Source organism: Somniosus microcephalus, unplaced genomic scaffold, assembly GCF_052327205.1.
Source record: "Somniosus microcephalus isolate GS21.2 unplaced genomic scaffold, FLI_Smic_1.0 unresolved_chr1, whole genome shotgun sequence".
Lineage (NCBI taxonomy): Eukaryota > Metazoa > Chordata > Chondrichthyes > Squaliformes > Somniosidae > Somniosus > Somniosus microcephalus.
In genome coordinates, this window is record NW_028225179.1 from 35,921,205 (window position 1) to 35,946,218 (window position 25,014).

The 25,014-nt window shown below is 49.6% G+C and overlaps 1 protein-coding gene across 1 annotated transcript in view; it reads left to right on the plus strand.

Moving 5' to 3' along the window:
* Positions 1-25,014, plus strand: part of LOC147094608 (uncharacterized) — a 46,708-nt gene that overhangs the window by 10,898 nt on the left and 10,796 nt on the right. The window contains exon 2 of the mRNA XM_085974444.1: positions 23,095-23,179. Within this exon, the coding sequence (XP_085830570.1) occupies positions 23,095-23,179 (85 nt within the window). The remainder of the gene's footprint in view (positions 1-23,094; positions 23,180-25,014) is intronic.

Below are 25,014 nucleotides of genomic sequence, written 5' to 3' on the forward strand. Positions count from 1 at the left end.
AGTGAGTTTTAGGGTCAGTGTGTGTGTGTGTGAGAGAGAGTTTTAGGGTCAGTGTGTGTGTGTGTGAGAGAGTTTTAGGGTCAGTGTGTGTGTGTGAGTGTGAGTTTTAGGGTCAGTGTGTGTGTGTGAGTGTGAGTTTTAGGGTCAGTGTGTGTGTGTGTGAGAGAGAGTTTTAGGGTCAGTGTGTGTGTGTGTGAGTGTGAGTTTTAGGGTCAGTGTGTGTGTGTGTGTGTGTGTGTGTGAGAGTGAGTTTTAGGGTCAGTGTGTGTGTGTGAGTGTGAGTTTTAGGGTCAGTGTGTGTGTGTGTGAGAGAGAGTTTTAGGGTCAGTGTGTGTGTGTGAGAGAGAGTTTTAGGGTCAGTGTGTGTGTGTGTGAGAGAGAGTTTTAGGGTCAGTGTGTGTGTGTGTGAGAGAGAGTTTTAGGGTCAGTGTGTGTGTGTGTGAGAGTGAGTTTTAGGGTCAGTGTGTGTGTGTGTGAGAGTGAGTTTTAGGGTCAGTGTGTGTGTGTGTGTGTGTGAGAGTGAGTTTTAGGGTCAGAGTGTGTGTGTGTGTGTGTGAGAGTGAGTTTTAGGGTCAGTGTGTGAGTGTGTGAGAGAGAGTTTTAGGGTCAGTGTGTGTGTGTGTGTGAGAGTGAGTTTTAGGGTCAGTGTGTGAGTGTGTGTGAGAGTGAGTTTTAGGGTCAGTGTGTGTGTGTGTGAGAGAGAGTTTTAGGGTCAGTGTGTGTGTGTGTGTGTGAGAGTGAGTTTTAGGGTCAGTGTGTGAGTGTGTGTGAGAGAGAGTTTTAGGGTCAGTGTGTGTGTGTGTGTGAGAGTGAGTTTTAGGGTCAGTGTGTGTGTGTGTGAGAGTGAGTTTTAGGGTCAGTGTGTGTGTGAGAGAGAGTTTTAGGGTCAGTGTGTGTGTGTGTGTGAGTGAGTTTTAGGGTCAGTGTGTGTGAGTGTGAGTGAGTTTTAGGGTCAGTGTGTGTGTGTGAGAGTGAGTTTTAGGGTCAGTGTGTGTGAGTGTGAGAGAGTTTTAGGGTCAGTGTGTGTGTGAGAGAGAGTTTTAGGGTCAGTGTGTGTGTGTGTGTGTGAGAGTGAGTTTTAGGGTCAGTGTGTGTGTGTGTGTGTGTGAGAGTGAGTTTTAGGGTCAGGGTGTGTGTGTGTGTGTGTGAGAGTGAGTTTTAGGGTCAGTGTGTGTGTGTGTGTGTGTGAGAGTGAGTTTTAGGGTCAGTGTGTGTGTGTGTGTGAGAGAGTTTTAGGGTCAGTGTGTGTGTGTGTGTGAGAGTGAGTTTTAGGGTCAGGGTGTGTGTGTGTGTGTGTGAGTGAGTTTTAGGGTCAGGGTGTGTGTGTGTGTGTGTGTGAGAGAGAGTTTTAGGGTCAGTGTGTGTGTGTGTGTGTGTGAGTGAGTTTTAGGGTCAGTGTGTGTGTGTGTGTGTGTGAGAGTGAGTTTTAGGGTCAGGGTGTGTGTGTGTGTGTGTGAGTGAGTTTTAGGGTCAGTGTGTGTGTGTGTGTGTGTGAGAGTGAGTTTTAGGGTCAGGGTGTGTGTGTGTGAGAGAGTTTTAGGGTCAGTGTGTGTGTGTGTGTGAGAGAGTTTTAGGGTCAGTGTGTGTGTGTGTGAGAGAGTTTTAGGGTCAGTGTGTGTGTGTGTGTGAGAGTGAGTTTTAGGGTCAGTGTGTGTGAGTGTGAGAGAGTTTTAGGGTCAGTGTGTGTGTGTGTGTGTGTGTGAGAGTGAGTTTTAGGGTCAGTGTGTGTGTGTGTGAGAGTGAGTTTTAGGGTCAGTGTGTGTGAGTGTGAGAGAGTTTTAGGGTCAGTGTGTGTGTGTGTGTGTGAGAGTGAGTTTTAGGGTCAGTGTGTGTGAGTGTGTGTGAGAGTGAGTTTTAGGGTCAGTGTGTGTGTGTGAGAGTGAGTTTTAGGGTCAGTGTGTGTGAGTGTGAGAGAGTTTTAGGGTCAGTGTGTGTGTGTGTGAGAGAGTGAGTTTTAGGGTCAGTGTGTGTGTGTGAGAGTGAGTTTTAGGGTCAGTGTGTGTGAGTGTGAGAGAGTTTTAGGGTCAGTGTGTGTGTGTGTGTGTGAGAGAGAGTTTTAGGGTCAGTGTGTGTGTGTGAGAGAGTTTTAGGGTCAGTGTGTGTGAGTGTGAGAGTGAGTTTTAGGGTCAGGGTGTGTGTGTGTGTGAGAGAGAGTTTTAGGGTCAGGGTGTGTGTGTGAGAGAGAGTTTTAGGGTCAGTGTGTGTGAGTGTGAGAGTGAGTTTTAGGGTCAGGGTGTGTGTGTGAGAGAGAGTTTTAGGGTCAGTGTGTGTGTGTGTGAGAGAGAGTTTTAGGGTCAGTGTGTGTGTGTGTGAGAGAGAGTTTTAGGGTCAGGGTGTGTGTGTGTGTGAGAGTGAGTTTTAGGGTCAGTGTGTGTGTGTGTGTGAGAGAGAGTTTTAGGGTCAGTGTGTGTGTGTGTGTGAGAGAGAGTTTTAGGGTCAGTGTGTGTGAGTGTGAGAGAGTTTTAGGGTCAGGGTGTGTGTGTGTGTGAGAGAGAGTTTTAGGGTCAGAGTGTGTGTGTGTGTGTGTGTGTGAGAGTGAGTTTTAGGGTCAGGGTGTGTGTGTGTGTGAGTGAGTTTTAGGGTCTGTGTGTGTGTGTGTGTGTGTGTGAGAGTGAGTTTTAGGGTCAGTGTGTGTGTGTGTGTGTGTGAGTGAGTTTTAGGGTCAGTGTGTGTGTGTGAGAGTGAGTTTTAGGGTCAGTGTGTGTGTGTGTGAGAGAGTTTTAGGGTCAGTGTGTGTGTGTGTGAGAGTGAGTTTTAGGGTCAGTGTGTGTGTGTGTGAGAGTGAGTTTTAGGGTCAGGGTGTGTGTGTGTGAGAGTGAGTTTTAGGGTCAGTGTGTGAGAGTGAGTTTTAGGGTCAGGGTGTGTGTGTGTGAGAGTGAGTTTTAGGGTCAGTGTGTGTGTGTGTGAGAGAGAGTTTTAGGGTCAGTGTGTGTGTGTGTGTGTGTGTGTGAGAGTGAGTTTTAGGGTCAGTGTGTGTGTGTGAGAGTGAGTTTTAGGGTCAGTGTGTGTGTGTGTGAGAGTGAGTTTTAGGGTCAGTGTGTGTGTGTGTGAGAGTGAGTTTTAGGGTCAGTGTGTGTGTGTGTGTGTGTGAGAGAGTGAGTTTTAGGGTCAGGGTGTGTGTGTGTGTGAGAGTGAGTTTTAGGGTCAGTGTGTGTGTGTGAGAGTGAGTTTTAGGGTCAGTGTGTGAGTGTGTGTGAGAGAGTTTTAGGGTCAGGGTGTGTGTGAGAGAGAGTTTTAGGGTCAGTGTGTGTGTGAGAGAGAGTTTTAGGGTCAGTGTGTGTGTGTGTGTGTGAGAGTGAGTTTTAGGGTCAGAGTGTGTGTGTGTGTGAGAGTGAGTTTTAGGGTCAGTGTGTGTGTGTGAGAGTGAGTTTTAGGGTCAGTGTGTGTGTGTGTGTGTGTGTGAGAGTGAGTTTTAGGGTCAGTGTGTGTGTGTGTGTGAGAGTGAGTTTTAGGGTCAGTGTGTGTGTGTGAGAGTGAGTTTTAGGGTCAGTGTGTGTGTGAGAGAGAGTTTTAGGGTCAGTGTGTGTGTGAGAGTGAGTTTTAGGGTCAGTGTGTGTGTGTGTGTGAGAGAGTTTTAGGGTCAGGGTGTGTGTGAGAGAGAGTTTTAGGGTCAGTGTGTGTGTGAGAGTGAGTTTTAGGGTCAGTGTGTGTGTGTGTGTGAGAGTGAGTTTTAGGGTCAGTGTGTGAGTGTGTGTGAGAGAGTTTTAGGGTCAGGGTGTGTGTGAGAGAGAGTTTTAGGGTCAGTGTGTGTGTGAGAGAGAGTTTTAGGGTCAGGGTGTGTGTGTGTGTGAGAGTGAGTTTTAGGGTCAGAGTGTGTGTGAGAGAGAGTTTTAGGGTCAGTGTGTGTGTGTGTGAGAGTGAGTTTTAGGGTCAGAGTGTGTGTGAGAGAGAGTTTTAGGGTCAGTGTGTGTGTGTGTGTGTGTGTGTGTGTGAGAGAGTTTTAGGGTCAGTGTGTGTGTGTGTGTGTGAGAGTGAGTTTTAGGGTCAGAGTGTGTGTGAGAGTGAGTTTTAGGGTCAGTGTGTGTGTGTGAGTGAGTTTTAGGGTCAGGGTGTGTGTGTGTGTGAGAGTGAGTTTTAGGATCAGGGTGTGTGTGTGTGAGAGAGTTTTAGGGTCAGAGTGTGTGTGTGTGAGAGTGAGTTTTAGGGTCAGTGTGTGTGTGAGTGTGAGAGTGAGTTTTAGGGTCAGGGTGTGTGTGTGAGTGAGAGTGAGTTTTAGGGTCAGTGTGTGTGTGTGTGAGAGAGAGTTTTAGGGTCAGTGTGTGTGTGTGTGAGAGAGTTTTAGGGTCAGTGTGTGTGTGTGAGTGTGAGTTTTAGGGTCAGTGTGTGTGTGTGAGTGTGAGTTTTAGGGTCAGTGTGTGTGTGTGAGTGTGAGTTTTAGGGTCAGTGTGTGTGTGTGTGAGAGAGAGTTTTAGGGTCAGTGTGTGTGTGTGTGAGTGTGAGTTTTAGGGTCAGTGTGTGTGTGTGTGTGAGAGTGAGTTTTAGGGTCAGTGTGTGTGTGTGAGTGTGAGTTTTAGGGTCAGTGTGTGTGTGTGTGAGAGAGAGTTTTAGGGTCAGTGTGTGTGTGTGTGAGAGAGAGTTTTAGGGTCAGTGTGTGTGTGTGTGAGAGTGAGTTTTAGGGTCAGTGTGTGTGAGTGTGAGAGTGAGTTTTAGGGTCAGTGTGTGTGTGTGTGAGAGTGAGTTTTAGGGTCAGTGTGTGTGTGTGTGAGAGAGAGTTTTAGGGTCAGTGTGTGTGTGTGTGAGAGTGAGTTTTAGGGTCAGTGTGTGTGTGTGTGAGTGAGTTTTAGGGTCAGTGTGTGTGTGTGTGTGTGAGAGTGAGTTTTAGGGTCAGAGTGTGTGTGTGTGTGTGTGAGAGTGAGTTTTAGGGTCAGTGTGTGAGTGTGTGAGAGAGAGTTTTAGGGTCAGTGTGTGTGTGTGTGTGTGAGAGTGAGTTTTAGGGTCAGTGTGTGAGTGTGTGTGAGAGTGAGTTTTAGGGTCAGTGTGTGTGTGTGTGAGAGAGAGTTTTAGGGTCAGTGTGTGTGTGTGTGTGAGAGTGAGTTTTAGGGTCAGTGTGTGTGTGTGTGAGAGTGAGTTTTAGGGTCAGTGTGTGTGTGAGAGAGAGTTTTAGGGTCAGTGTGTGTGTGTGTGTGAGTGAGTTTTAGGGTCAGTGTGTGTGAGTGTGAGTGAGTTTTAGGGTCAGTGTGTGTGTGTGTGAGAGAGAGTTTTAGGGTCAGTGTGTGTGTGTGTGTGAGAGTGAGTTTTAGGGTCAGTGTGTGTGTGAGAGAGAGTTTTAGGGTCAGTGTGTGTGTGTGTGTGAGTGAGTTTTAGGGTCAGTGTGTGTGAGTGTGAGTGAGTTTTAGGGTCAGTGTGTGTGTGTGAGAGTGAGTTTTAGGGTCAGTGTGTGTGAGTGTGAGAGAGTTTTAGGGTCAGTGTGTGTGTGAGTGTGAGAGTGAGTTTTAGGGTCAGTGTGTGTGTGTGTGTGTGTGTGTGAGAGAGAGTTTTAGGGTCAGTGTGTGTGTGTGTGTGTGAGAGTGAGTTTTAGGGTCAGGGTGTGTGTGTGTGTGTGAGAGAGTTTTAGGGTCAGTGTGTGTGTGTGTGTGAGAGTGAGTTTTAGGGTCAGGGTGTGTGTGTGTGTGTGTGAGTGAGTTTTAGGGTCAGGGTGTGTGTGTGTGTGTGTGTGTGAGAGAGAGTTTTAGGGTCAGGGTGTGTGTGTGTGTGTGTGTGAGTGAGTTTTAGGGTCAGTGTGTGTGTGTGTGTGTGTGAGAGTGAGTTTTAGGGTCAGGGTGTGTGTGTGTGTGTGTGTGAGTGAGTTTTAGGGTCAGTGTGTGTGTGTGTGTGTGTGAGTGAGTTTTAGGGTCAGTGTGTGTGTGTGTGTGTGTGTGTGAGAGTGAGTTTTAGGGTCAGGGTGTGTGTGTGTGAGTGTGAGAGAGTTTTAGGGTCTGTGTGTGTGAGAGAGAGAGTTTTAGGGTCAGTGTGTGTGTGTGTGTGTGTGTGTGTGTGAGAGAGAGAGTTTTAGGGTCAGTGTGTGTGTGTGTGTGTGTGTGTGTGTGTGTGTGTGTGAGAGTGAGTTTTAGGGTCAGTGTGTGTGTGTGTGTGAGAGAGTTTTAGGGTCAGTGTGTGTGAGTGTGAGAGAGTTTTAGGGTCAGTGTGTGTGTGTGTGTGAGAGAGTTTTAGGGTCAGTGTGTGTGTGTGTGAGAGAGTTTTAGGGTCAGTGTGTGTGTGTGTGTGTGTGTGAGAGTGAGTTTTAGGGTCAGTGTGTGTGAGTGTGAGAGAGTTTTAGGGTCAGTGTGTGTGTGTGCGAGAGTGAGTTTTAGGGTCAGTGTGTGTGTGTGTGAGAGTGAGTTTTAGGGTCAGTGTGTGTGAGTGTGAGAGAGTTTTAGGGTCAGTGTGTGTGTGTGTGTGTGAGAGTGAGTTTTAGGGTCAGTGTGTGTGAGTGTGAGAGAGTTTTAGGGTCAGTGTGTGTGTGTGTGTGTGAGAGTGAGTTTTAGGGTCAGTGTGTGTGAGTGTGTGTGAGAGTGAGTTTTAGGGTCAGTGTGTGTGTGTGAGAGTGAGTTTTAGGGTCAGTGTGTGTGAGTGTGAGAGAGTTTTAGGGTCAGTGTGTGTGTGTGTGAGAGAGTGAGTTTTAGGGTCAGTGTGTGTGTGTGAGAGTGAGTTTTAGGGTCAGTGTGTGTGTGTGTGAGAGAGTGAGTTTTAGGGTCAGTGTGTGAGTGTGAGAGAGTTTTAGGGTCAGTGTGTGTGTGTGTGTGTGAGAGTGAGTTTTAGGGTCAGTGTGTGTGTGTGAGAGTGAGTTTTAGGGTCAGTGTGTGTGTGTGTGAGAGAGTGAGTTTTAGGGTCAGTGTGTGAGTGTGAGAGAGTTTTAGGGTCAGTGTGTGTGAGTGTGTGTGAGAGTGAGTTTTAGGGTCAGTGTGTGTGTGTGAGAGTGAGTTTTAGGGTCAGTGTGTGTGAGTGTGAGAGTTTTAGGGTCAGTGTGTGTGAGAGAGTGAGTTTTAGGGTCAGTGTGTGTGTGTGAGAGTGAGTTTTAGGGTCAGTGTGTGTGTGTGTGAGAGAGTGAGTTTTAGGGTCAGTGTGTGAGTGTGAGAGAGTTTTAGGGTCTGTGTGTGTGTGTGTGAGAGAGAGTTTTAGGGTCAGTGTGTGTGTGTGTGAGAGAGAGTTTTAGGGTCAGTGTGTGTGAGTGTGAGAGTGAGTTTTAGGGTCAGGGTGTGTGTGTGTGTGAGAGAGAGTTTTAGGGTCAGGGTGTGTGTGTGTGTGAGAGTGAGTTTTAGGGTCAGTGTGTGTGTGTGTGTGTGAGAGAGAGTTTTAGGGTCAGTGTGTGTGTGTGTGTGAGAGAGAGTTTTAGGGTCAGTGTGTGTGAGTGTGAGAGAGTTTTAGGGTCAGTGTGTGTGTGTGTGTGAGAGAGAGTTTTAGGGTCAGTGTGTGTGAGTGTGAGAGAGTTTTAGGGTCAGGGTGTGTGTGTGTGTGAGAGAGAGTTTTAGGGTCAGAGTGTGTGTGTGTGTGTGTGTGTGAGAGTGAGTTTTAGGGTCAGGGTGTGTGTGTGTGTGTGTGTGTGTGAGTGAGTTTTAGGGTCTGTGTGTGTGTGTGTGTGTGTGAGAGTGAGTTTTAGGGTCAGGGTGTGTGTGTGTGAGAGTGAGTTTTAGGGTCAGTGTGTGTGTGTGTGTGTGTGTGTGTGTGAGAGTGAGTTTTAGGGTCAGTGTGTGTGTGTGAGAGTGAGTTTTAGGGTCAGTGTGTGTGTGTGTGTGTGAGAGAGTTTTAGGGTCAGTGTGTGTGTGTGTGTGTGAGAGAGTTTTAGGGTCAGTGTGTGTGTGTGTGTGAGAGAGAGTTTTAGGGTCAGTGTGTGTGTGTGTGTGTGTGAGAGAGAGTTTTAGGGTCAGGGTGTGTGTGTGAGTGAGTTTTAGGGTCAGTGTGTGTGTGTGTGAGAGAGTGAGTTTTAGGGTCAGTGTGTGTGTGTGAGAGTGAGTTTTAGGGTCAGTGTGTGTGTGTGTGTGTGTGAGAGAGTGAGTTTTAGGGTCAGGGTGTGTGTGTGTGTGAGAGTGAGTTTTAGGGTCAGTGTGTGTGTGTGTGTGTGAGAGTGAGTTTTAGGGTCAGTGTGTGAGTGTGTGTGAGAGAGTTTTAGGGTCAGGGTGTGTGTGAGAGAGAGTTTTAGGGTCAGTGTGTGTGTGAGAGAGAGTTTTAGGGTCAGTGTGTGTGTGAGAGTGAGTTTTAGGGTCAGTGTGTGTGTGAGAGAGAGTTTTAGGGTCAGTGTGTGTGTGTGTGTGTGAGTGAGTTTTAGGGTCAGGGTGTGTGTGAGAGAGAGTTTTAGGGTCAGTGTGTGTGTGAGAGAGAGTTTTAGGGTCAGTGTGTGTGTGAGAGAGAGTTTTAGGGTCAGTGTGTGTGTGTGTGTGTGAGTGAGTTTTAGGGTCAGTGTGTGTGTGTGTGTGTGAGTGAGTTTTAGGGTCAGGGTGTGTGTGAGAGAGAGTTTTAGGGTCAGTGTGTGTGTGAGAGTGAGTTTTAGGGTCAGTGTGTGTGTGTGTGTGTGAGAGTGAGTTTTAGGGTCAGAGTGTGTGTGAGAGAGAGTTTTAGGGTCAGTGTGTGTGTGAGAGTGAGTTTTAGGGTCAGTGTGCGTGTGAGAGAGTTTTAGGGTCAGTGTGTGTGTGTGTGAGAGTGAGTTTTAGGGTCAGAGTGTGTGTGAGAGTGAGTTTTAGGGTCAGTGTGTGTGTGTGTGTGAGTGAGTTTTAGGGTCAGGGTGTGTGTGTGTGTGAGAGTGAGTTTTAGGGTCAGTGTGTGTGTGTGTGAGAGTGAGTTTTAGGGTCAGTGTGTGTGTGTGTGAGAGAGAGTTTTAGGGTCAGGGTGTGTGTGTGTGTGAGAGTGAGTTTTAGGGTCAGTGTGTGTGTGTGTGTGTGAGAGAGAGTTTTAGGGTCAGTGTGTGTGTGTGTGAGAGTGAGTTTTAGGGTCAGAGTGTGTGTGTGTGAGAGTGAGTTTTAGGGTCAGGGTGTGTGTGTGTGAGAGTGAGTTTTAGGGTCAGTGTGTGTGAGTGTGAGAGTGAGTTTTAGGGTCAGGGTGTGTGTGTGTGTGAGAGTGAGTTTTAGGGTCAGTGTGTGTGTGTGAGAGTGAGTTTTAGGGTCAGTGTGTGTGTGAGTGTGAGAGTGAGTTTTAGGGTCAGGGTGTGTGTGTGAGTGAGAGTGAGTTTTAGGGTCAGTGTGTGTGTGTGAGTGAGAGTGAGTTTTAGGGTCAGTGTGTGTGTGTGTGTGAGAGTGAGTTTTAGGGTCAGTGTGTGAGTGTGTGTGAGAGTGAGTTTTAGGGTCAGTGTGTGTGTGTGAGAGAGAGTTTTAGGGTCAGTGTGTGTGTGTGAGAGTGAGTTTTAGGGTCAGTGTGTGTGTGAGTGTGAGAGTGAGTTTTAGGGTCAGTGTGTGTGTGAGTGTGAGAGTGAGTTTTAGGGTCAGGGTGTGTGTGTGTGTGAGAGTGAGTTTTAGGGTCAGTGTGTGTGTGTGAGAGAGAGTTTTAGGGTCAGTGTGTGTGTGTGTGTGTGAGAGAGTTTTAGGGTCAGTGTGTGTGTGTGTGTGTGAGAGAGTTTTAGGGTCAGTGTGTGTGTGTGTGTGAGAGTGAGTTTTAGGGTCAGGGTGTGTGTGTGTGTGAGAGTGAGTTTTAGGGTCAGTGTGTGTGAGAGAGAGTTTTAGGGTCAGTGTGTGTGTGTGTGTGTGTGTGAGAGAGTTTTAGGGTCAGTGTGTGTGTGTGTGAGAGTGAGTTTTAGGGTCAGAGTGTGTGTGAGAGTGAGTTTTAGGGTCAGTGTGTGTGTGTGTGAGAGTGAGTTTTAGGGTCAGTGTGTGTGTGTGTGAGAGAGAGTTTTAGGGTCAGGGTGTGTGTGTGTGTGAGAGTGAGTTTTAGGGTCAGTGTGTGTGTGTGTGAGAGTGAGTTTTAGGGTCAGTGTGTGTGTGTGTGAGAGTGAGTTTTAGGGTCAGTGTGTGTGTGAGTGTGAGAGTGAGTTTTAGGGTCAGAGTGTGTGTGTGTGAGAGTGAGTTTTAGGGTCAGGGTGTGTGTGTGTGTGAGAGTGAGTTTTAGGGTCAGTGTGTGTGTGTGTGAGAGTGAGTTTTAGGGTCAGAGTGTGTGTGTGTGAGAGTGAGTTTTAGGGTCAGTGTGTGTGTGTGTGAGAGTGAGTTTTAGGGTCAGTGTGTGTGAGTGTGAGAGTGAGTTTTAGGGTCAGGGTGTGTGTGTGTGTGAGAGTGAGTTTTAGGGTCAGTGTGTGTGTGTGAGAGTGAGTTTTAGGGTCAGTGTGTGTGTGAGTGTGAGAGTGAGTTTTAGGGTCAGGGTGTGTGTGTGAGTGAGAGTGAGTTTTAGGGTCAGTGTGTGTGTGTGAGTGAGAGTGAGTTTTAGGGTCAGTGTGTGAGTGTGTGTGAGAGTGAGTTTTAGGGTCAGTGTGTGTGTGTGTGTGAGAGTGAGTTTTAGGGTCAGTGTGTGAGTGTGTGTGAGAGTGAGTTTTAGGGTCAGTGTGTGTGTGTGAGAGTGAGTTTTAGGGTCAGTGTGTGTGTGAGTGTGAGAGTGAGTTTTAGGGTCAGTGTGTGTGTGAGTGTGAGAGTGAGTTTTAGGGTCAGGGTGTGTGTGTGTGTGAGAGTGAGTTTTAGGGTCAGTGTGTGTGTGTGAGAGTGAGTTTTAGGGTCAGTGTGTGTGTGAGTGTGAGTGAGTTTTAGGGTCAGTGTGTGTGTGTGTGTGTGAGAGTGAGTTTTAGGGTCAGTGTGTGTGTGAGTGAGAGTGAGTTTTAGGGTCAGTGTGTGTGTGAGTGTGAGAGTGAGTTTTAGGGTCAGGGTGTGTGTGTGTGTGAGAGTGAGTTTTAGGGTCAGTGTGTGTGTGTGAGAGTGAGTTTTAGGGTCAGTGTGTGTGTGTGTGTGTGAGAGTGAGTTTTAGGGTCAGTGTGTGTGTGTGTGTGTGTGTGAGAGAGTTTTAGGGTCAGTGTGTGTGTGTGTGTGTGAGAGAGTGTTTTAGGGTCAGTGTGTGTGTGTGAGAGAGAGTTTTAGGGTCAGAGTGTGTGTGTGTGTGTGTGTGAGAGAGAGTTTTAGGGTCAGTGTGTGTGTGTGTGAGAGAGAGTTTTAGGGTCAGTGTGTGTGTGTGTGTGTGAGAGTGAGTTTTAGGGTCAGTGTGTGTGTGTGTGTGTGAGAGAGTTTTAGGGTCAGTGTGTGTGTGTGTGTGTGAGAGAGAGTTTTAGGGTCAGTGTGTGTGTGTGTGTGTGTGTGTGTGAGAGTGAGTTTTAGGGTCAGTGTGTGTGTGTGTGTGTGTGTGCGTTTTAGGGTCAGTGTGTGTGTGTGTGAGTGAGTTTTAGGGTCAGTGTGTGTGTGTGTGAGAGAGTTTTAGGGTCAGTGTGTGTGTGTGTGTGTGAGAGTGAGTTTTAGGGTCAGTGTGTGTGTGTGAGAGAGTTTTAGGGTCAGTGTGTGTGTGTGTGTGAGAGAGTTTTAGGGTCAGTGTGTGTGTGTGTGTGAGAGAGTGAGTTTTAGGGTCAGTGTGTGTGTGTGTGTGTGAGAGTGAGTTTTAGGGTCAGTGTGTGAGTGTGTGTGTGAGAGTGAGTTTTAGGGTCAGTGTGTGTGTGTGTGTGAGAGTGAGTTTTAGGGTCAGTGTGTGAGTGTGTGTGTGAGAGTGAGTTTTAGGGTCAGTGTGTGTGTGTGTGTGTGTGTGAGAGAGTTTTAGGGTCAGTGTGTGTGTGTGTGTGTGTGTGAGAGTGAGTTTTAGGGTCAGTGTGTGTGTGTGTGTGTGAGTGAGTTTTAGGGTCAGTGTGTGTGTGTGTGAGTGAGTTTTAGGGTCAGTGTGTGTGTGTGTGAGTGAGTTTTAGGGTCAGTGTGTGTGAGTGTGAGTGAGTTTTAGGGTCAGTGTGTGTGTGTGTGTGTGAGAGAGTTTTAGGGTCAGTGTGTGTGAGTGTGAGAGTTTTAGGGTCAGTGTGTGTGTGTGTGAGAGTGAGTTTTAGGGTCAGTGTGTGTGTGTGTGAGAGTGAGTTTTAGGGTCAGTGTGTGTGTGTGTGTGTGTGTGTGAGAGAGTTTTAGGGTCAGTGTGTGTGAGTGTGAGAGAGTTTTAGGGTCAGTGTGTGTGTGTGTGAGAGAGAGTTTTAGGGTCAGTGTGTGTGAGTGTGAGAGAGTTTTAGGGTCAGTGTGTGTGTGTGTGAGAGTGAGTTTTAGGGTCGGGTGTGTGTGTGTGTGTGTGTGTGAGAGTGAGTTTTAGGGTCAGTGTGTGTGTGTGTGTGTGAGAGAGTTTTAGGGTCAGTGTGTGTGTGTGTGAGAGTGAGTTTTAGGGTCAGTGTGTGTGTGTGTGTGAGAGTGAGTTTTAGGGTCAGTGTGTGTGTGTGTGTGTGAGAGTGAGTTTTAGGGTCAGTGTGTGTGTGTGTGAGAGTGAGTTTTAGGGTCAGTGTGTGTGTGTGTGTGAGAGTGAGTTTTAGGGTCAGTGTGTGTGTGTGTGAGAGTGAGTTTTAGGGTCAGTGTGTGTGTGTGTGTGTGAGAGTTTTAGGGTCAGTGTGTGTGTGTGTGAGAGTGAGTTTTAGGGTCAGTGTGTGTGTGTGTGAGAGTGAGTTTTAGGGTCAGTGTGTGTGTGTGTGTGAGAGTTTTAGGGTCAGTGTGTGTGTGAGAGTGAGTTTTAGGGTCAGAGTGTGTGTGTGTGAGAGTGAGTTTTAGGGTCAGTGTGTGTGTGTGTGAGAGAGAGTTTTAGGGTCAGAGTGTGTGTGTGTGTGTGTGAGAGTTTTAGGGTCAGTGTGTGTGTGTGTGAGAGTGAGTTTTAGGGTCAGAGTGTGTGTGTGTGTGTGTGTGAGTTTTAGGGTCAGTGTGTGTGTGTGTGAGAGTGAGTTTTAGGGTCAGTGTGTGTGTGTGTGAGAGAGAGTTTTAGGGTCAGAGTGTGTGTGTGTGTGTGTGAGAGTTTTAGGGTCAGTGTGTGTGTGTGTGAGAGTGAGTTTTAGGGTCAGAGTGTGTGTGTGTGTGTGTGTGTGTGAGAGTTTTAGGGTCAGTGTGTGTGTGTGTGAGAGTGAGTTTTAGGGTCAGTGTGTGTGTGTGTGTGAGAGTGAGTTTTAGGGTCAGGGTGTGTGTGTGAGAGAGTTTTAGGGTCAGTGTGTGTGTGTGTGTGAGAGTGAGTTTTAGGGTCAGTGTGTGTGTGTGTGTGTGTGAGTTTTAGGGTCGGGTGTGTGTGTGTGTGAGAGTGAGTTTTAGGGTCAGTGTGTGTGTGTGTGAGAGTGAGTTTTAGGGTCAGGGTGTGTGTGTGTGTGTGTGTGTGAGAGTTTTAGGGTCAGGGTGTGTGTGTGTGTGTGTGTGTGAGAGTTTTAGGGTCAGGGTGTGTGAGTGTGAGAGAGAGTTTTAGGGTCAGTGTGTGTGTGTGTGTGTGTGAGTTTTAGGGTCGGGTGTGTGTGTGTGTGAGAGTGAGTTTTAGGGTCAGTGTGTGTGTGTGTGAGAGTGAGTTTTAGGGTCAGGGTGTGTGAGTGTGAGAGAGAGTTTTAGGGTCAGTGTGTGTGTGTGTGTGTGAGAGTTTTAGGGTCAGGGTGTGTGTGTGTGTGAGTGAGCGAGAGCGTCCGAGAGAAAAACAGTTTGCACCGCAATAAACCCTAAATAAATACAGCAACTCCGCAATAAACCCTAAATAAATACAGCAACTCCGCAATAAACACTCAATAAACCCTAAATAAATACAGCAACTCCGCAATAAACACTCAATAAACCCTAAATAAATACAGCAACTCCGCAATAAACCCTAAATAAATACAGCAACTCCGCAATAAACCCTCAATAAATACAGCAACTCGGCAATAAACCCCCAATAAACCCTAAATAAATACAACAACTCCGCAATAAACCCTAAATAAATACAGCAACTCCGCAATAAACCCTAAATAAACCCACAATATACCTCACAATAAACCCACAATATATCCTAAATAAACCCACAATAAACTCTAAATAAACCCACAATATATCCTAAATAAACCCACAATATACCCCACAATAAACCCACAATATGTCCTAAATAAACACAATAAACCCACAATATACCCCACAATAAACCCACAATATATCCTAAATAAACCCACAATAAACCCTAAATAAACCGACAATATATCCTATTGGTTGAAGGTCCCAAGTACTGTAAAGCAGAAGATTCTGCACGAGAGCTGTCCCCTTTAAATAGCGCCGCCCTACTCCGAGAAGGGCCTGTTAGCCCTCCCTCGAACTGTCACTAATAGCGCTGGGCACTAAGGCTCCGGGCGCCACCCAATATGCGCTCAGGCGCTCCTAAAAGGCGTTGCACACTGAAATGACGTCATGAGCTGCTTGCGCTCACGGGCGCGCGCAAACACTTAGCGCAGGTGCTAAATGTATAGTCAATATCTGAGTTGGCGCTATCTTCATAGCGTTCGCCCCAACATAGGGCTTCGCCCCAATTCTAGGTCTCTTTAGGCGCTCAGCGCCGGCACTACCAACCCAATTTCTAGGCCATTGTGAATAGCTGGGGTCCAAGGACCAATCCTTGCGGTACCCCACTAGTCACTGCCTGCCACTCGGGGAAAAAAAGCCGTTTATTCCAACTCTTTGCTTTCTGTCTGCCAACCAGTTCTCTATCCAAGTCAATACCTTGCACCCAATCCCATGTGCCTTAACTTTACACGCTAATCTCTTATGCGGGACCTTATCGAAAGCCTTTTGAAAGTCCAAATACACCACATCCACTGGTTCTCCCTTATCTATTTTACCAGTTACATCCTCAAAAAATTCCAGTAGATTAATCAAGCACCATTTACCTTTTGTAAATCCATGTTGACTTTGTCCGATCCGGTTACTGTTTTCCAAGTGCTCTGCTATTACATCTTTTATAATGGACTCTAGCATTTTCCCCACAACCGATGTCAGGCTTACCGGTCTGTAATTCCCCATTTTCTCTCTACCACCTTTTTTGAACAGCGGGGTAACATTAGCTACCCTCCAATCCATGGGAACTGTTCCAGAGTCTATAGAATTTTGGAAGATGACCAGCAATGCATCCACTATTTCTAGGGCCACTTCCTTAAGTACCCTAGGATGTAGATTATCAGGCCCTGGGGATTTATCGGCCTTCAATCCCGTCAATTTCTCTAACACCATTTCCCTACAAATACTGATTTCTATCAGTTCCTCCCTTTCATTAGACCCCATGTTCCCGACATCTCTGGGAGGTTATTTGTGTCCTCCTTTGTGAAGACAGAACCAAAATATGTATTTAATTGGTCTGCCATTTCTTTGTTCCCCATTATAAAGTCCCCTGATTCTGACTGCAAGGGACCTACGCTTGACTTCACCAATCTTTTTCTCTTCACATATTTATAAAAGCTTTTACAGTCAGTTTTTATGTTCCCAGCTAGCTTACTCTCATACTCTATTTTCCCCCTCTTAATTAATCCCTTTGTCCTCCTTTGTTGAATCCTAAACTGCTCCCAATCCTCAGGTTTACTGCTTTTTCTGGCCAATTTATATGTCCTCTCCTTGGATCTTATGCTATCTCTAATTTCCCTTGTTAGCCACGGTTGAGTCACCTTTTTTGTTTTATTTTTATGCCAAACTGGGATGAACAAATTCTGTCGTTCATCCATGCGACCTTTGAATGTTTGCCATTGCCTATCCACCGTCAACCTTTTGAGTGACATTCCCCAATCAATCCTACCCAACTCGTGCCTCATACCATCGTAGTTTCCTTTATTTAACTTCAGGACCCTAGTCTCTGAGTCAACTACTTCACTCTCCATCTTAATGAAGAATTCGATCATATTATGATCGCTCTGACCCAAGGGGCCTCGCACAACAAGATTGCTAATTAATCCTTTCTCATTACATAATACCCAGTCTAAGATGGCCTGATCTCTAGTTGGTTCCTCGACATATTGGTCCAGGAAACCATCCCGTATACACTCCAGGAATTCTTGCTCCACAGTATTGTTACTAATTTGGTTAGCCCAATCTATATGTAGATTAAAGTCACCCATGATAACTGCTGTGCCCTTATTGCATGCTTCTCTAATTTCCCTTTTAATGCCATCCCTGACCTCCGCATTCCTATCCTAAATAAACCCACAATATATCCTAAATGAACCATAATAAATCCTAAATAAACCCACAATATATCCTAAATAAACCCACAATATATCCTAAATAAACCCTAAATAAATCCCAAATATACCACAAAATAAACCCCAAATATACCACAAAATAAACCCCAAATATACCACAAATAAACCCCAAATATACCCCACAATAAACCCCAAATATACTCCACATTAAACCCCAAATAAATCCCAAATATACCCCACAATAAATCCCAAATATACCCCAAATAAACCCCACAATATACCCCAAATAAACCCAATATACCCAAAATATACATAGTGTTGAGATACCGCGGCAAACGTGGGAGTCGAGACCAGAGCTATTGAAAACACAACTGCTTTATTCCAACCACATGACAAACAGGAACTAGAAAAGCCCGCGCATCCACTTAAATACTTCCCAGACAGGAAGTGCTCCCGGCAGCCTGTCCCTGCGGGAAACAAGTTGCTGGAGGAAAGGGCCCCCGGCTGGGGGCTTCTGCTTAGACTGTCTGTGCCGCCGTGAGCGGATTATGTCCAGTGGTGGCGTGTCGCCACAGAGCTCCCCCCAGAATCCGCTTAGGAGGAGTGGACGAGTCGTGACGGTGGTCTAATGGTTCTGCCGCAGCGGCTCTGAGTGGTCGCCGGTCTGGTTGGTTGGGTCGGGTGGTTCGCCGCCGGCTGTGCTGGCTTGCCGGGGGGACGGCCTCTAGTTGGAGGCTGGGCCACGGGGACCTGTTCCCCTGGTTCTGTGTGTGCTGGTTTGAGCCGGTCGATGGAGACTGTCTCGACCCTGTCGCCGAGTCGCAGCTTGAAGACCTTGTCCCCGGTTTGTAGTACCTTGTACGGACCGTCGTACGGGGGTCGCAGGGGCCCGCGGTGCACGTCGTGTCGCACGAAGACGAAGCGCGCCTGCTGTAAATTTGGCAGGACGTGAGGTGCGAGCTCGCCGTGTCGGTTGACCGGAAGTGGGGCGAACTGCTGAGCGGAAGAGAAAGAGTCGAGCCGCTGTTGTTCGGCCGACCAAGGCTTGGTAGGCTCCGGAAGGAATTCGCCTGGGACGCGCAGCGGTTGTCCGTAGACTAACTCCGCTGCCGAGGACTGGAGGTCTTCCTTGACCGCGGTGCGTAGGCCGAGTAGCACCCACGGTAGGCGGTCAGTCCAGGTACTGTCCTGCAGGCCGGCGCGGAGTGAGGCCTTGAGTGGCCTGTGGAAGCGTTCACAAAGTCCATTGGCCTGCGGGTGGTACGCCGTGGTGCGGTGGAGCGTCACCCCGAGGTTGCGTGCTGTGGCCGTCCAGAGTTCAGAGGTGAACTGGGCGCCTCTGTCGGAGGTTATGTCGGCCGGTACGCCGAACCTCGCAACCCAGGTGTTAACGAACGCCCTGGCGATGTCGGCTGTGGTGGTGGAGGTCAGCGGCACTGCCTCAGGCCAGCGTGTGTAGCGGTCGACCATCGTGAGGAGATAAGTTTGGCCTTGCGATGGCGGCAGGGGACCGACGATGTCGACGTGTACGTGGTCGAAGCGGCGGCTGGGTACCTCAAAGTTTCCCAGGGGTGCTTTGGTGTGCAGCTGTACCTTAGCCCGTTGGCAGGCGAGGCAGGAGGTGGCCCAAGTCCGAACATCTCTGCTGAGGCCGCGCCAGACGAAGCGCTTGGAGAGGAGTTTGACAGATGCGCGGGAACCCGGGTGAGAGAGCCCGTGGAGCGCGTCGAAGACGCGGCGGCGCCAGGTCTCAGGGACGACCGGCCTGGGTTGGCCGAGTGAGACGTCGCACGTGACTGCCGTGGCTTTGGGCCCGTGCGCGACCTTGGCTAGGCGTAGCCCTGGCAGGCTGGTAGCCGCCGAGAGGAGGTCTGGGTCCGTGAGCTGGGCCGCTGCTAGTTGTGCGTAGTCGACCGCGAGGTGATTCGCACAGACGGCGGGACGGGAAAGGCAGTCGGTGACCACGTTGTCTCGACCGGAGACGTGCTGAATGTCCGTAGTAAACTCGGAGACGGCCGCGAGCTGGCGTTGCTGCCTAGCGGACCAGGGTTTGGTGTGCTTGGCCATCGCGTATGTGAGTGGCTTGTGGTCCACATACGCGGTGAAGGGGCGGCCTTCCAGGAGGAACCTGAAATGGCGGACCGACAGGTGGAGTGCGAGAAGCTCGCGGTCGAAAGTGGAGTATTTGACCTCCGGGGGGCGCAGTTGGCGGCTGTAGAAGGCAAGTGGCTGCCACGCGCCATTGACCCACTGCTCGAACACGGCCCCGACCGCGTGGTCGGAGGCGTCGGTGGTGAGCGTGACCCGGGCATCGGCCCTCAGGTGCGCGAGCAGAGTGGCGTCGGCGAGCGCGTTTTTGGTGGCGTCGAAGGCGGCTGCCGTGTCAGTGGTCCAGGCTACGTCCATCTTGCCGGATTTTCCTCGGAGGGAGTCGTATAGGGGCTTCATGAGGGCTGCGGCTCTGGGGATGAACCTGTTGTAGAAGTTCACCATCCCGAGGAACTCCTGGAGGCCCTTGATGGTTGTGGGGCGGGGGAATTGCTGGACGGCCTGCACCTTGTTGGGCAGAGGGACGGCCCCAGCAGGGGTGATGTGGTGACCGAGAAACTCGATCTCGGTTAGGCCGAATTGGCACTTTGCCGGGCTGAGGATGAGCCCGTGTTGGGCTAGGCGCCCGAACAGGATGCGAAGGTGTTCGAGGTGTTCCTGTTTGGAGGAGCTGGCCACGAGAATGTCGTCTAGATAGATGAATAGGAAGTTCAGGTCCCGGAGGACTGAGTCCATAAGGCGCTGGAAAGCCTGTGCTGCATTCTTGAGGCCAAAGGGCATCCTCAGGAACTCGAACAGGCCGAATGGGGTGATGACGGCCGTTTTGGGGATGTCCGCGGGGTGTACGGGGACTTGGTGGTAACCGCGCACCAGGTCGACTTTGGAAAAGACGGTTCGTCCGGCCAGTCGGGCCGAGAAGTCCTGGATGTGTGGCACCGGGTATCGATCGGGGGTGGTGGCGTCGTTGAGGCGGCGGTAGTCCCCGCAAGGGCGCCAGCCTCCGCCGGGCTTGGGGGCGATGTGGAGGGGCGAGGCCCAAGGGCTGCTGGAGCGGCGGATGATGCCGAGTTGTTCCATGTTGGTGAACTCGGCCCGCGCGATTTCCAGCTTGGCCGGGTTGAGTCTGCGGGCGTGGGCAGAAACTGGGGGGCCGGTGGTGGGGATATAGTGTTCCACACCGTGCTTGGCGGCTTTGGCCGAAAAGGTCGGGTTAGTGAGGGCGGGAAACTCAGCTAGGAGTGCCGAGTAGTCATCCGTGGCTCTGGCGAGGCAGTAGGTCGTCGGGCCGGCCGAACGGGCTGGGGTAAAGGCGCCGGGGATGGGGGCCATAGTGTTGATGTCGACGAGGCGGTGCCTCGGAATGTCGACAAGGAGGCCGTGGGCGCGTAGGAAGTCAGCGCCGATGAGTGGGCAGAGGACCTTGGCTGTGAGGAACTCCCAGCGGTAGCGGCGGCCCGCGAGGTCGAGCGTGACCATGCGGGTGCCATATGTGTGGATTTCAGAGCCGTTGGCTGCAGCCAGTGTGATGCCGCGTTGGATCTCGAGGGCGGAGGCGGGGGTGATGCTGTGCTGGGCCCCTGTGTCGCACAGGAATCGGCGGTTGGTTCTGTCGTCAGTGACGTACAGTAGTGGCTCCTTCTGCCCCGCGGCCATCGCGGGGGCCGGTGCGGGGGGGGGTTTGAAGGTACACGGTGGCGTGCAGCGTTGAGCCCTAGCGCCAAAACGGGTGTGGTAGTAGCAGTGATCCGGAGTGGTAGGGCGGTCGGGCCTAGCGGCCCGGGAAGACCGCGTGGTCGTTGCCGTGAGGTCGGGTGCGACGTCGCGAGCGGCCTGTGCAGAGAGCAGCCGGTCGGCCTTTTCGGCTATATCATTCAGGTCCGTGGAGTCGGACTCCACAATGAGCGGGCGGATGCTGGCGGGGAGCTGCCGAATGAAAAGCGTGCGAAAAAGGGCGCTGGGATTTTTGTCGTCTGAGAGGGACAGCATGTGGGAAAGCAGGTCTGATGGTGAAGCGTCACCAAGGCCGGGGAGGTCCAGGAGTTGGCAGTGGCGCTGGTAAGAGGACGTTTGAAATTTTTTAAGTAGCGCAGCCTTCAGATGTTCGTACTTGCCCTCCGTTGGTGGATTCTGCAGCGCTGCCCAAACCTTGGGGACTGTAGCGTAGGTGAGCGAGGCGACGAGGTAGTCGTACTTCGTGGCGTCGACTGTAATGCCTTTCAGCCGGAATCTGGACTCAGCTTGAACGAACCAGGCTTCGGCGAGGTTCTCCCAAAAGTCTGGTAATTTAACCGTGACTGCGTTTGTATCCACCATGCTAGCTTAGGATTCGTCCTGAGCGTCGGGGTCACCAGTGTTGAGATACCGCGGCAAACGTGGGAGTCGAGACCAGAGCTATTGAAAACACAACTGCTTTATTCCAACCACATGACAAACAGGAACTAGAAAAGCCCGCGCATCCACTTAAATACTTCCCAGACAGGAAGTGCTCCCGGCAGCCTCTCCCTGCGGGAAACAAGTTGCTGGAGGAAAGGGCCCCCGGCTGGGGGCTTCTGCTTAGACTGTCTGTGCCGCCGTGAGCGGATTATGTCCAGTGGTGGCGTGTCGCCACAATAGAAACATAGAAGATAGGAGCAGGAATAGGCCATTCGGCCCCTCGAGCCTGCTCCGCCATTCAATGCGATCATGGCTGATCATCCAAATTCAGTACCCTGTCCCTTCTCCCCATATCCCTTGATCCCTTTAGCCTTAAGAAATATATCCAACTCCTTCTTGAATATATTTAATGAATTGGCCTCAACTGCCTTGTGTGGTAGAGAATTCCACAGGTTCACCACTCTCTGGGTGAAGAAATTCCTCCTCATCTCTGTCCTAAATGGCTTACCCCTTATCCTTAGACTGTGACCCCTGGTTCTGGACTCCCCCGCCATCGGGAACATCCTTCCTGCATCTAGTCTGTCTAGTCCTGTTAGAATTTTATAAGTTTCAATGAGATCCCCTCTCATTCTTCTAAACTCCAGCGAGTACAAGCCCAATCTCTCCTCATACGTCATTCCTGCCATCCCAGGAATCGTCCATGCCTTTGTTACCACCAGACTCAACTATTCAACACTCTCCTGGCCTACCTCCCACTCACCTTTCACCCTCCGTAACCATCCGCTCATCCAATACTCTGCTGCCCTGTGTCCTAACTCGCACCGAGTCCCGTTCACCCATCACCCCCTCTGCAGCCTGACCTACACTGGCTCCCGGTCCAGCAACACCTCGATTTTAAAAATTCTCATCCTTGTTTTCAAATCCCTCCATGGTCCTCGCTCCCCTCCCTATCTCTGTAACCTCCTCTAGCCCCACAACCCTCCGAGATCTCTGCGCTCCTCCAATTCTGGCCTCTTGCGCATCCCCCCGATTTCCATCGCTCCGCTATTGCCGGCCGTGCCTTCAGCTGCCTGGGCCCCGAGCTCTGGAATCCCCTCTCCGCCTCTCGCTCCTCCATTAAGACGCTCCTTAAAACTCACCTCTTAGACCAGGTTTTTGGTCGCCTGTCCTAATATCTCCTTACGAGGCTCGCTGTCAAATTCTGTCTGATAATGGCTCCTGGGACATAGAAACATAGAAGATAGGAGCAGGAGTAGGCCATTCGGCCCTTCGAGCCTGCTCCGCCATTCAATGTGATCATGGCTGATCATCCAAATTCAGTACCCTGTCCCTGCCTTCTCCCCATATCCCTTGATCCCTTTAGCCTCAAGAAATATATCCAACTCTTTCTTGAATATATTTAATGAACTGGCCTCCACCGCCCTCTGTGGCAGAGAATTCCACAGGTTCACCACTCTCTGGGTGAAGAAATTCCTCCTCATCTCTGTCCTAAATGGCTTACCCCTTATCCTTAGACTGTGACCCCTGGTTCTGGACTCCCCGGCCATCGGGAACATCCTTCCTGCATCTAGTCTGTCCAGACATGACAGAATTTTATAGGTTTCTATGAGATCCCCTCTCAATCTTCTAAACTCCAGTGAGTATAAGCCCAATCGACACAATCTCTCCTCATACGTCATTCCTGCCATCCCAGGTATCAGCCTGGTGAATCTTCGCTGCACTCCTTCCATGGCAAGAACGTCCTTCCTCAGGTAAGGCGACCAAAACTGCACACAATACTCAAGGTGCGGTCTCACCAAGGCCCTGTACAACTGTAGCAAGACATCCTTGTTCTTGTACTCAAACCCTCTCGCTACGAAGGCCGACATACCATTTGCCTTCTTAACCGCCTGGTGCACCTGCATGCTTACCTTCAGCGACTGGTGCACAAGAACACCCAGGTCTCTTTGCACTTCCCCTTCTCCCAATCTATTGCCATTCAAATAATAATCTGCCTTCCTGTTTTTGCCACCAAAGTGGATAACCTCACATTTATCCACATTATCATGCATTTGCCATGTTTCTGCCCAATCACCCAACCTGTCCAAATCGTACTGGAGTTTCACGACATCCTCCTCACAGCTTACCCTCCCACCCAGCTTTGTGTCGTCTGCAAATTTGGAGATATTACATCCAATTCCCTCGTCCAGATGATTAATATATATTGTGAACAGCTGGGGTCCTAGGACCGATCCTTGCGGTACCCCACAAGTCACTGCCTGCCACTCGGAAAACGACCCGTTTATTCCAACTCTTTGCTTTCTGTCCGCCAACCAGTTCTCTATCCAAGTCAGTACCTTGCCCCCAATCCCATGTGCTTTAACTTTACACGCTAATCTCTTACGTGGGACCTAATCGAAAGCCTTCTGAAAGTCCAAATACACCACATCCACTGGTTCTCCTTTATCTATTCTACCAGTTACATCCTCAAAAAATTCCAGCAGATTAGTCAAGCACGATTTACTTTTTGTGAATCCATGTTGACTGTCCGATCCTGTCACTGCTTTCCAAGTGCTCTGCTATTACATCTAGTGCTCTGCTGTTTTACTACATTAAAGGCGCTATATAAATGCAAGTTGTTGTTGAATCTGCACGAGCTGTCTGTGTTGAGCTCTGATGATGGCTCTAACTTGCAGAGACTGCGAGGCTGGCGTGCTGAGCTGCAGTTTTAACAAGATGGGCCTGCTCCTGGCCGTGGGGCTGATGAATGGAAGTATCAAGGTGAGTTGTTGTGGCCACTGGACGGAGGAGTATTGTGGGGACTGGGGGAGATCGAGCGAGGCGGGTGGGGGGGGTGCGAGGGGGGCAGGGGGAGCGTCCCGGGGCGAGAGGGGGGGCGGCCAAGGCGGGAGAGTGTGTTGGACGGAGGGGGGTGGAGCGAGGCGGGTGTCTCGGACGACTGATACATAATATGTACCCCAGGCTGTTAAGCGAAGCAAAAGAGGAAATAGCAGAGGCCCTGATCATCATTTTTCAATCCTCTCTGGCTACAGGTGTGGTGCCGGAGGACTGCTAATGTGGTACCCTTGTTTGAAAAGGGAGAAAAGGATAGACCGAGTAATTACAGGCCAGTCAGCCTAACCTCAGTGGTGGGAAAATTATTGGAATGAATTCTGAAGGGCAGGATAAATCTTCGTTTAGAAAGACACGGACTAATCAAGAACAGTCAGCACGGATTTGTTAAGGGAAGGTCGTGTCTGACAAACTTGATTGAATTTTTTGAGGAGGTAACAAGGAGGGTAGACGAGGGTAGTGCATTTGATGTAGTCTACATGGACTTTAGCAAGGCTTTTGGTAAGGTTCCACATGGCAGACTGGTCACGAAGTTAAAAGCCCATGGGATCCAGGGCAAAGTGTCAAGTTGGATTCAAAACGGGCTCGGAGACAGGAAGCAGAGGGTAATGGTTGATGGGTGTTTTTGTGACTGGAAGGCTGTTTCCAGTGGGGTTCCGCAGGGCTCAGTACTGGGTCCCTTGCTTTTTGTGGTATATATCAATGATCTTGACTTGAATATAGGGGGTATGATTAAGAAGTTTGCAGATGATAGTGTGATAAAATCGGCTGTGTGGTTGATACTGAAGAAGGAAGCTGTAGACTGCAGGAAGATATCAATAAATTGGTCAGGTGGGCAGAACAGTGACAAATGGAATTCAATCCGGAGAACTGTGAGGTAATGCATTTGGGGGGGGCTAACAAGGAAAGGGAATACACATTAAATGGTAGGACACTGAGTAGTGTAGAGGAACAAAGGGACCTTGGAGTGCATGTCCACAGATCCCTGAAGGTAGCAGGCCAGGTAGATAAGGTGGTTCAGAAGGCATACATAAGAACATAAGAATTAGGAGCAGGAGTAGGCCATACGGCCCCTCGGGCCTGCTCCGCCATTCAATAGGATCATGGCTGATCCGAACCTAGACTCACGTCCACTTCCCTGCCCTCTCCCCGTAACCCCTAATTCCCTTATCTGCTAGGAAACTGTCTATCTCCGTTTTAAATTTATTTAATGTTGCAGCTTCCACAGCTCTCTGAGGTAGCAAATTCCATAGATTTACTACCCTCTGAGTGAAGAAATTTCTTCTCATCTCAGTTTTGAAAGGGCAGCCCCTTATTCTAAGATTATGCCCCCTAGTTCTAGTCTCACCCATCAGTGGAAACATCCTCCCCGCATCCACCCGATCAAGCCCCCTCACAATCTTATATGTTTCGATAAGATCGCCTCTCATTCTTCTGAACTCCAATGAGTAGAGTCCCAACCTACTCAACCTTTCCTCATACGTCAACCCCCTCATCTCCGGAATCAACCGAGTGAACCTTCTCTGAACTGCCTCGAGAGCAAGTATATCTTTTCTTAGATATGGAAACCAAAACTGCACGCAGTATTCCAGGTGTGGCCTCACCAATACCCTGTATAACTGAAGCAAGACTTCCCTGCTTTTATACTCCATCCCCCTTGCAATAAAAGCCAAGATTCCATTGGCCTTCCTGATCACCTGCTGTACCTGCATACTAACCTTCTGTGTTTCATGCACCAGGACCCCCAGATCCCTTTGTACTGT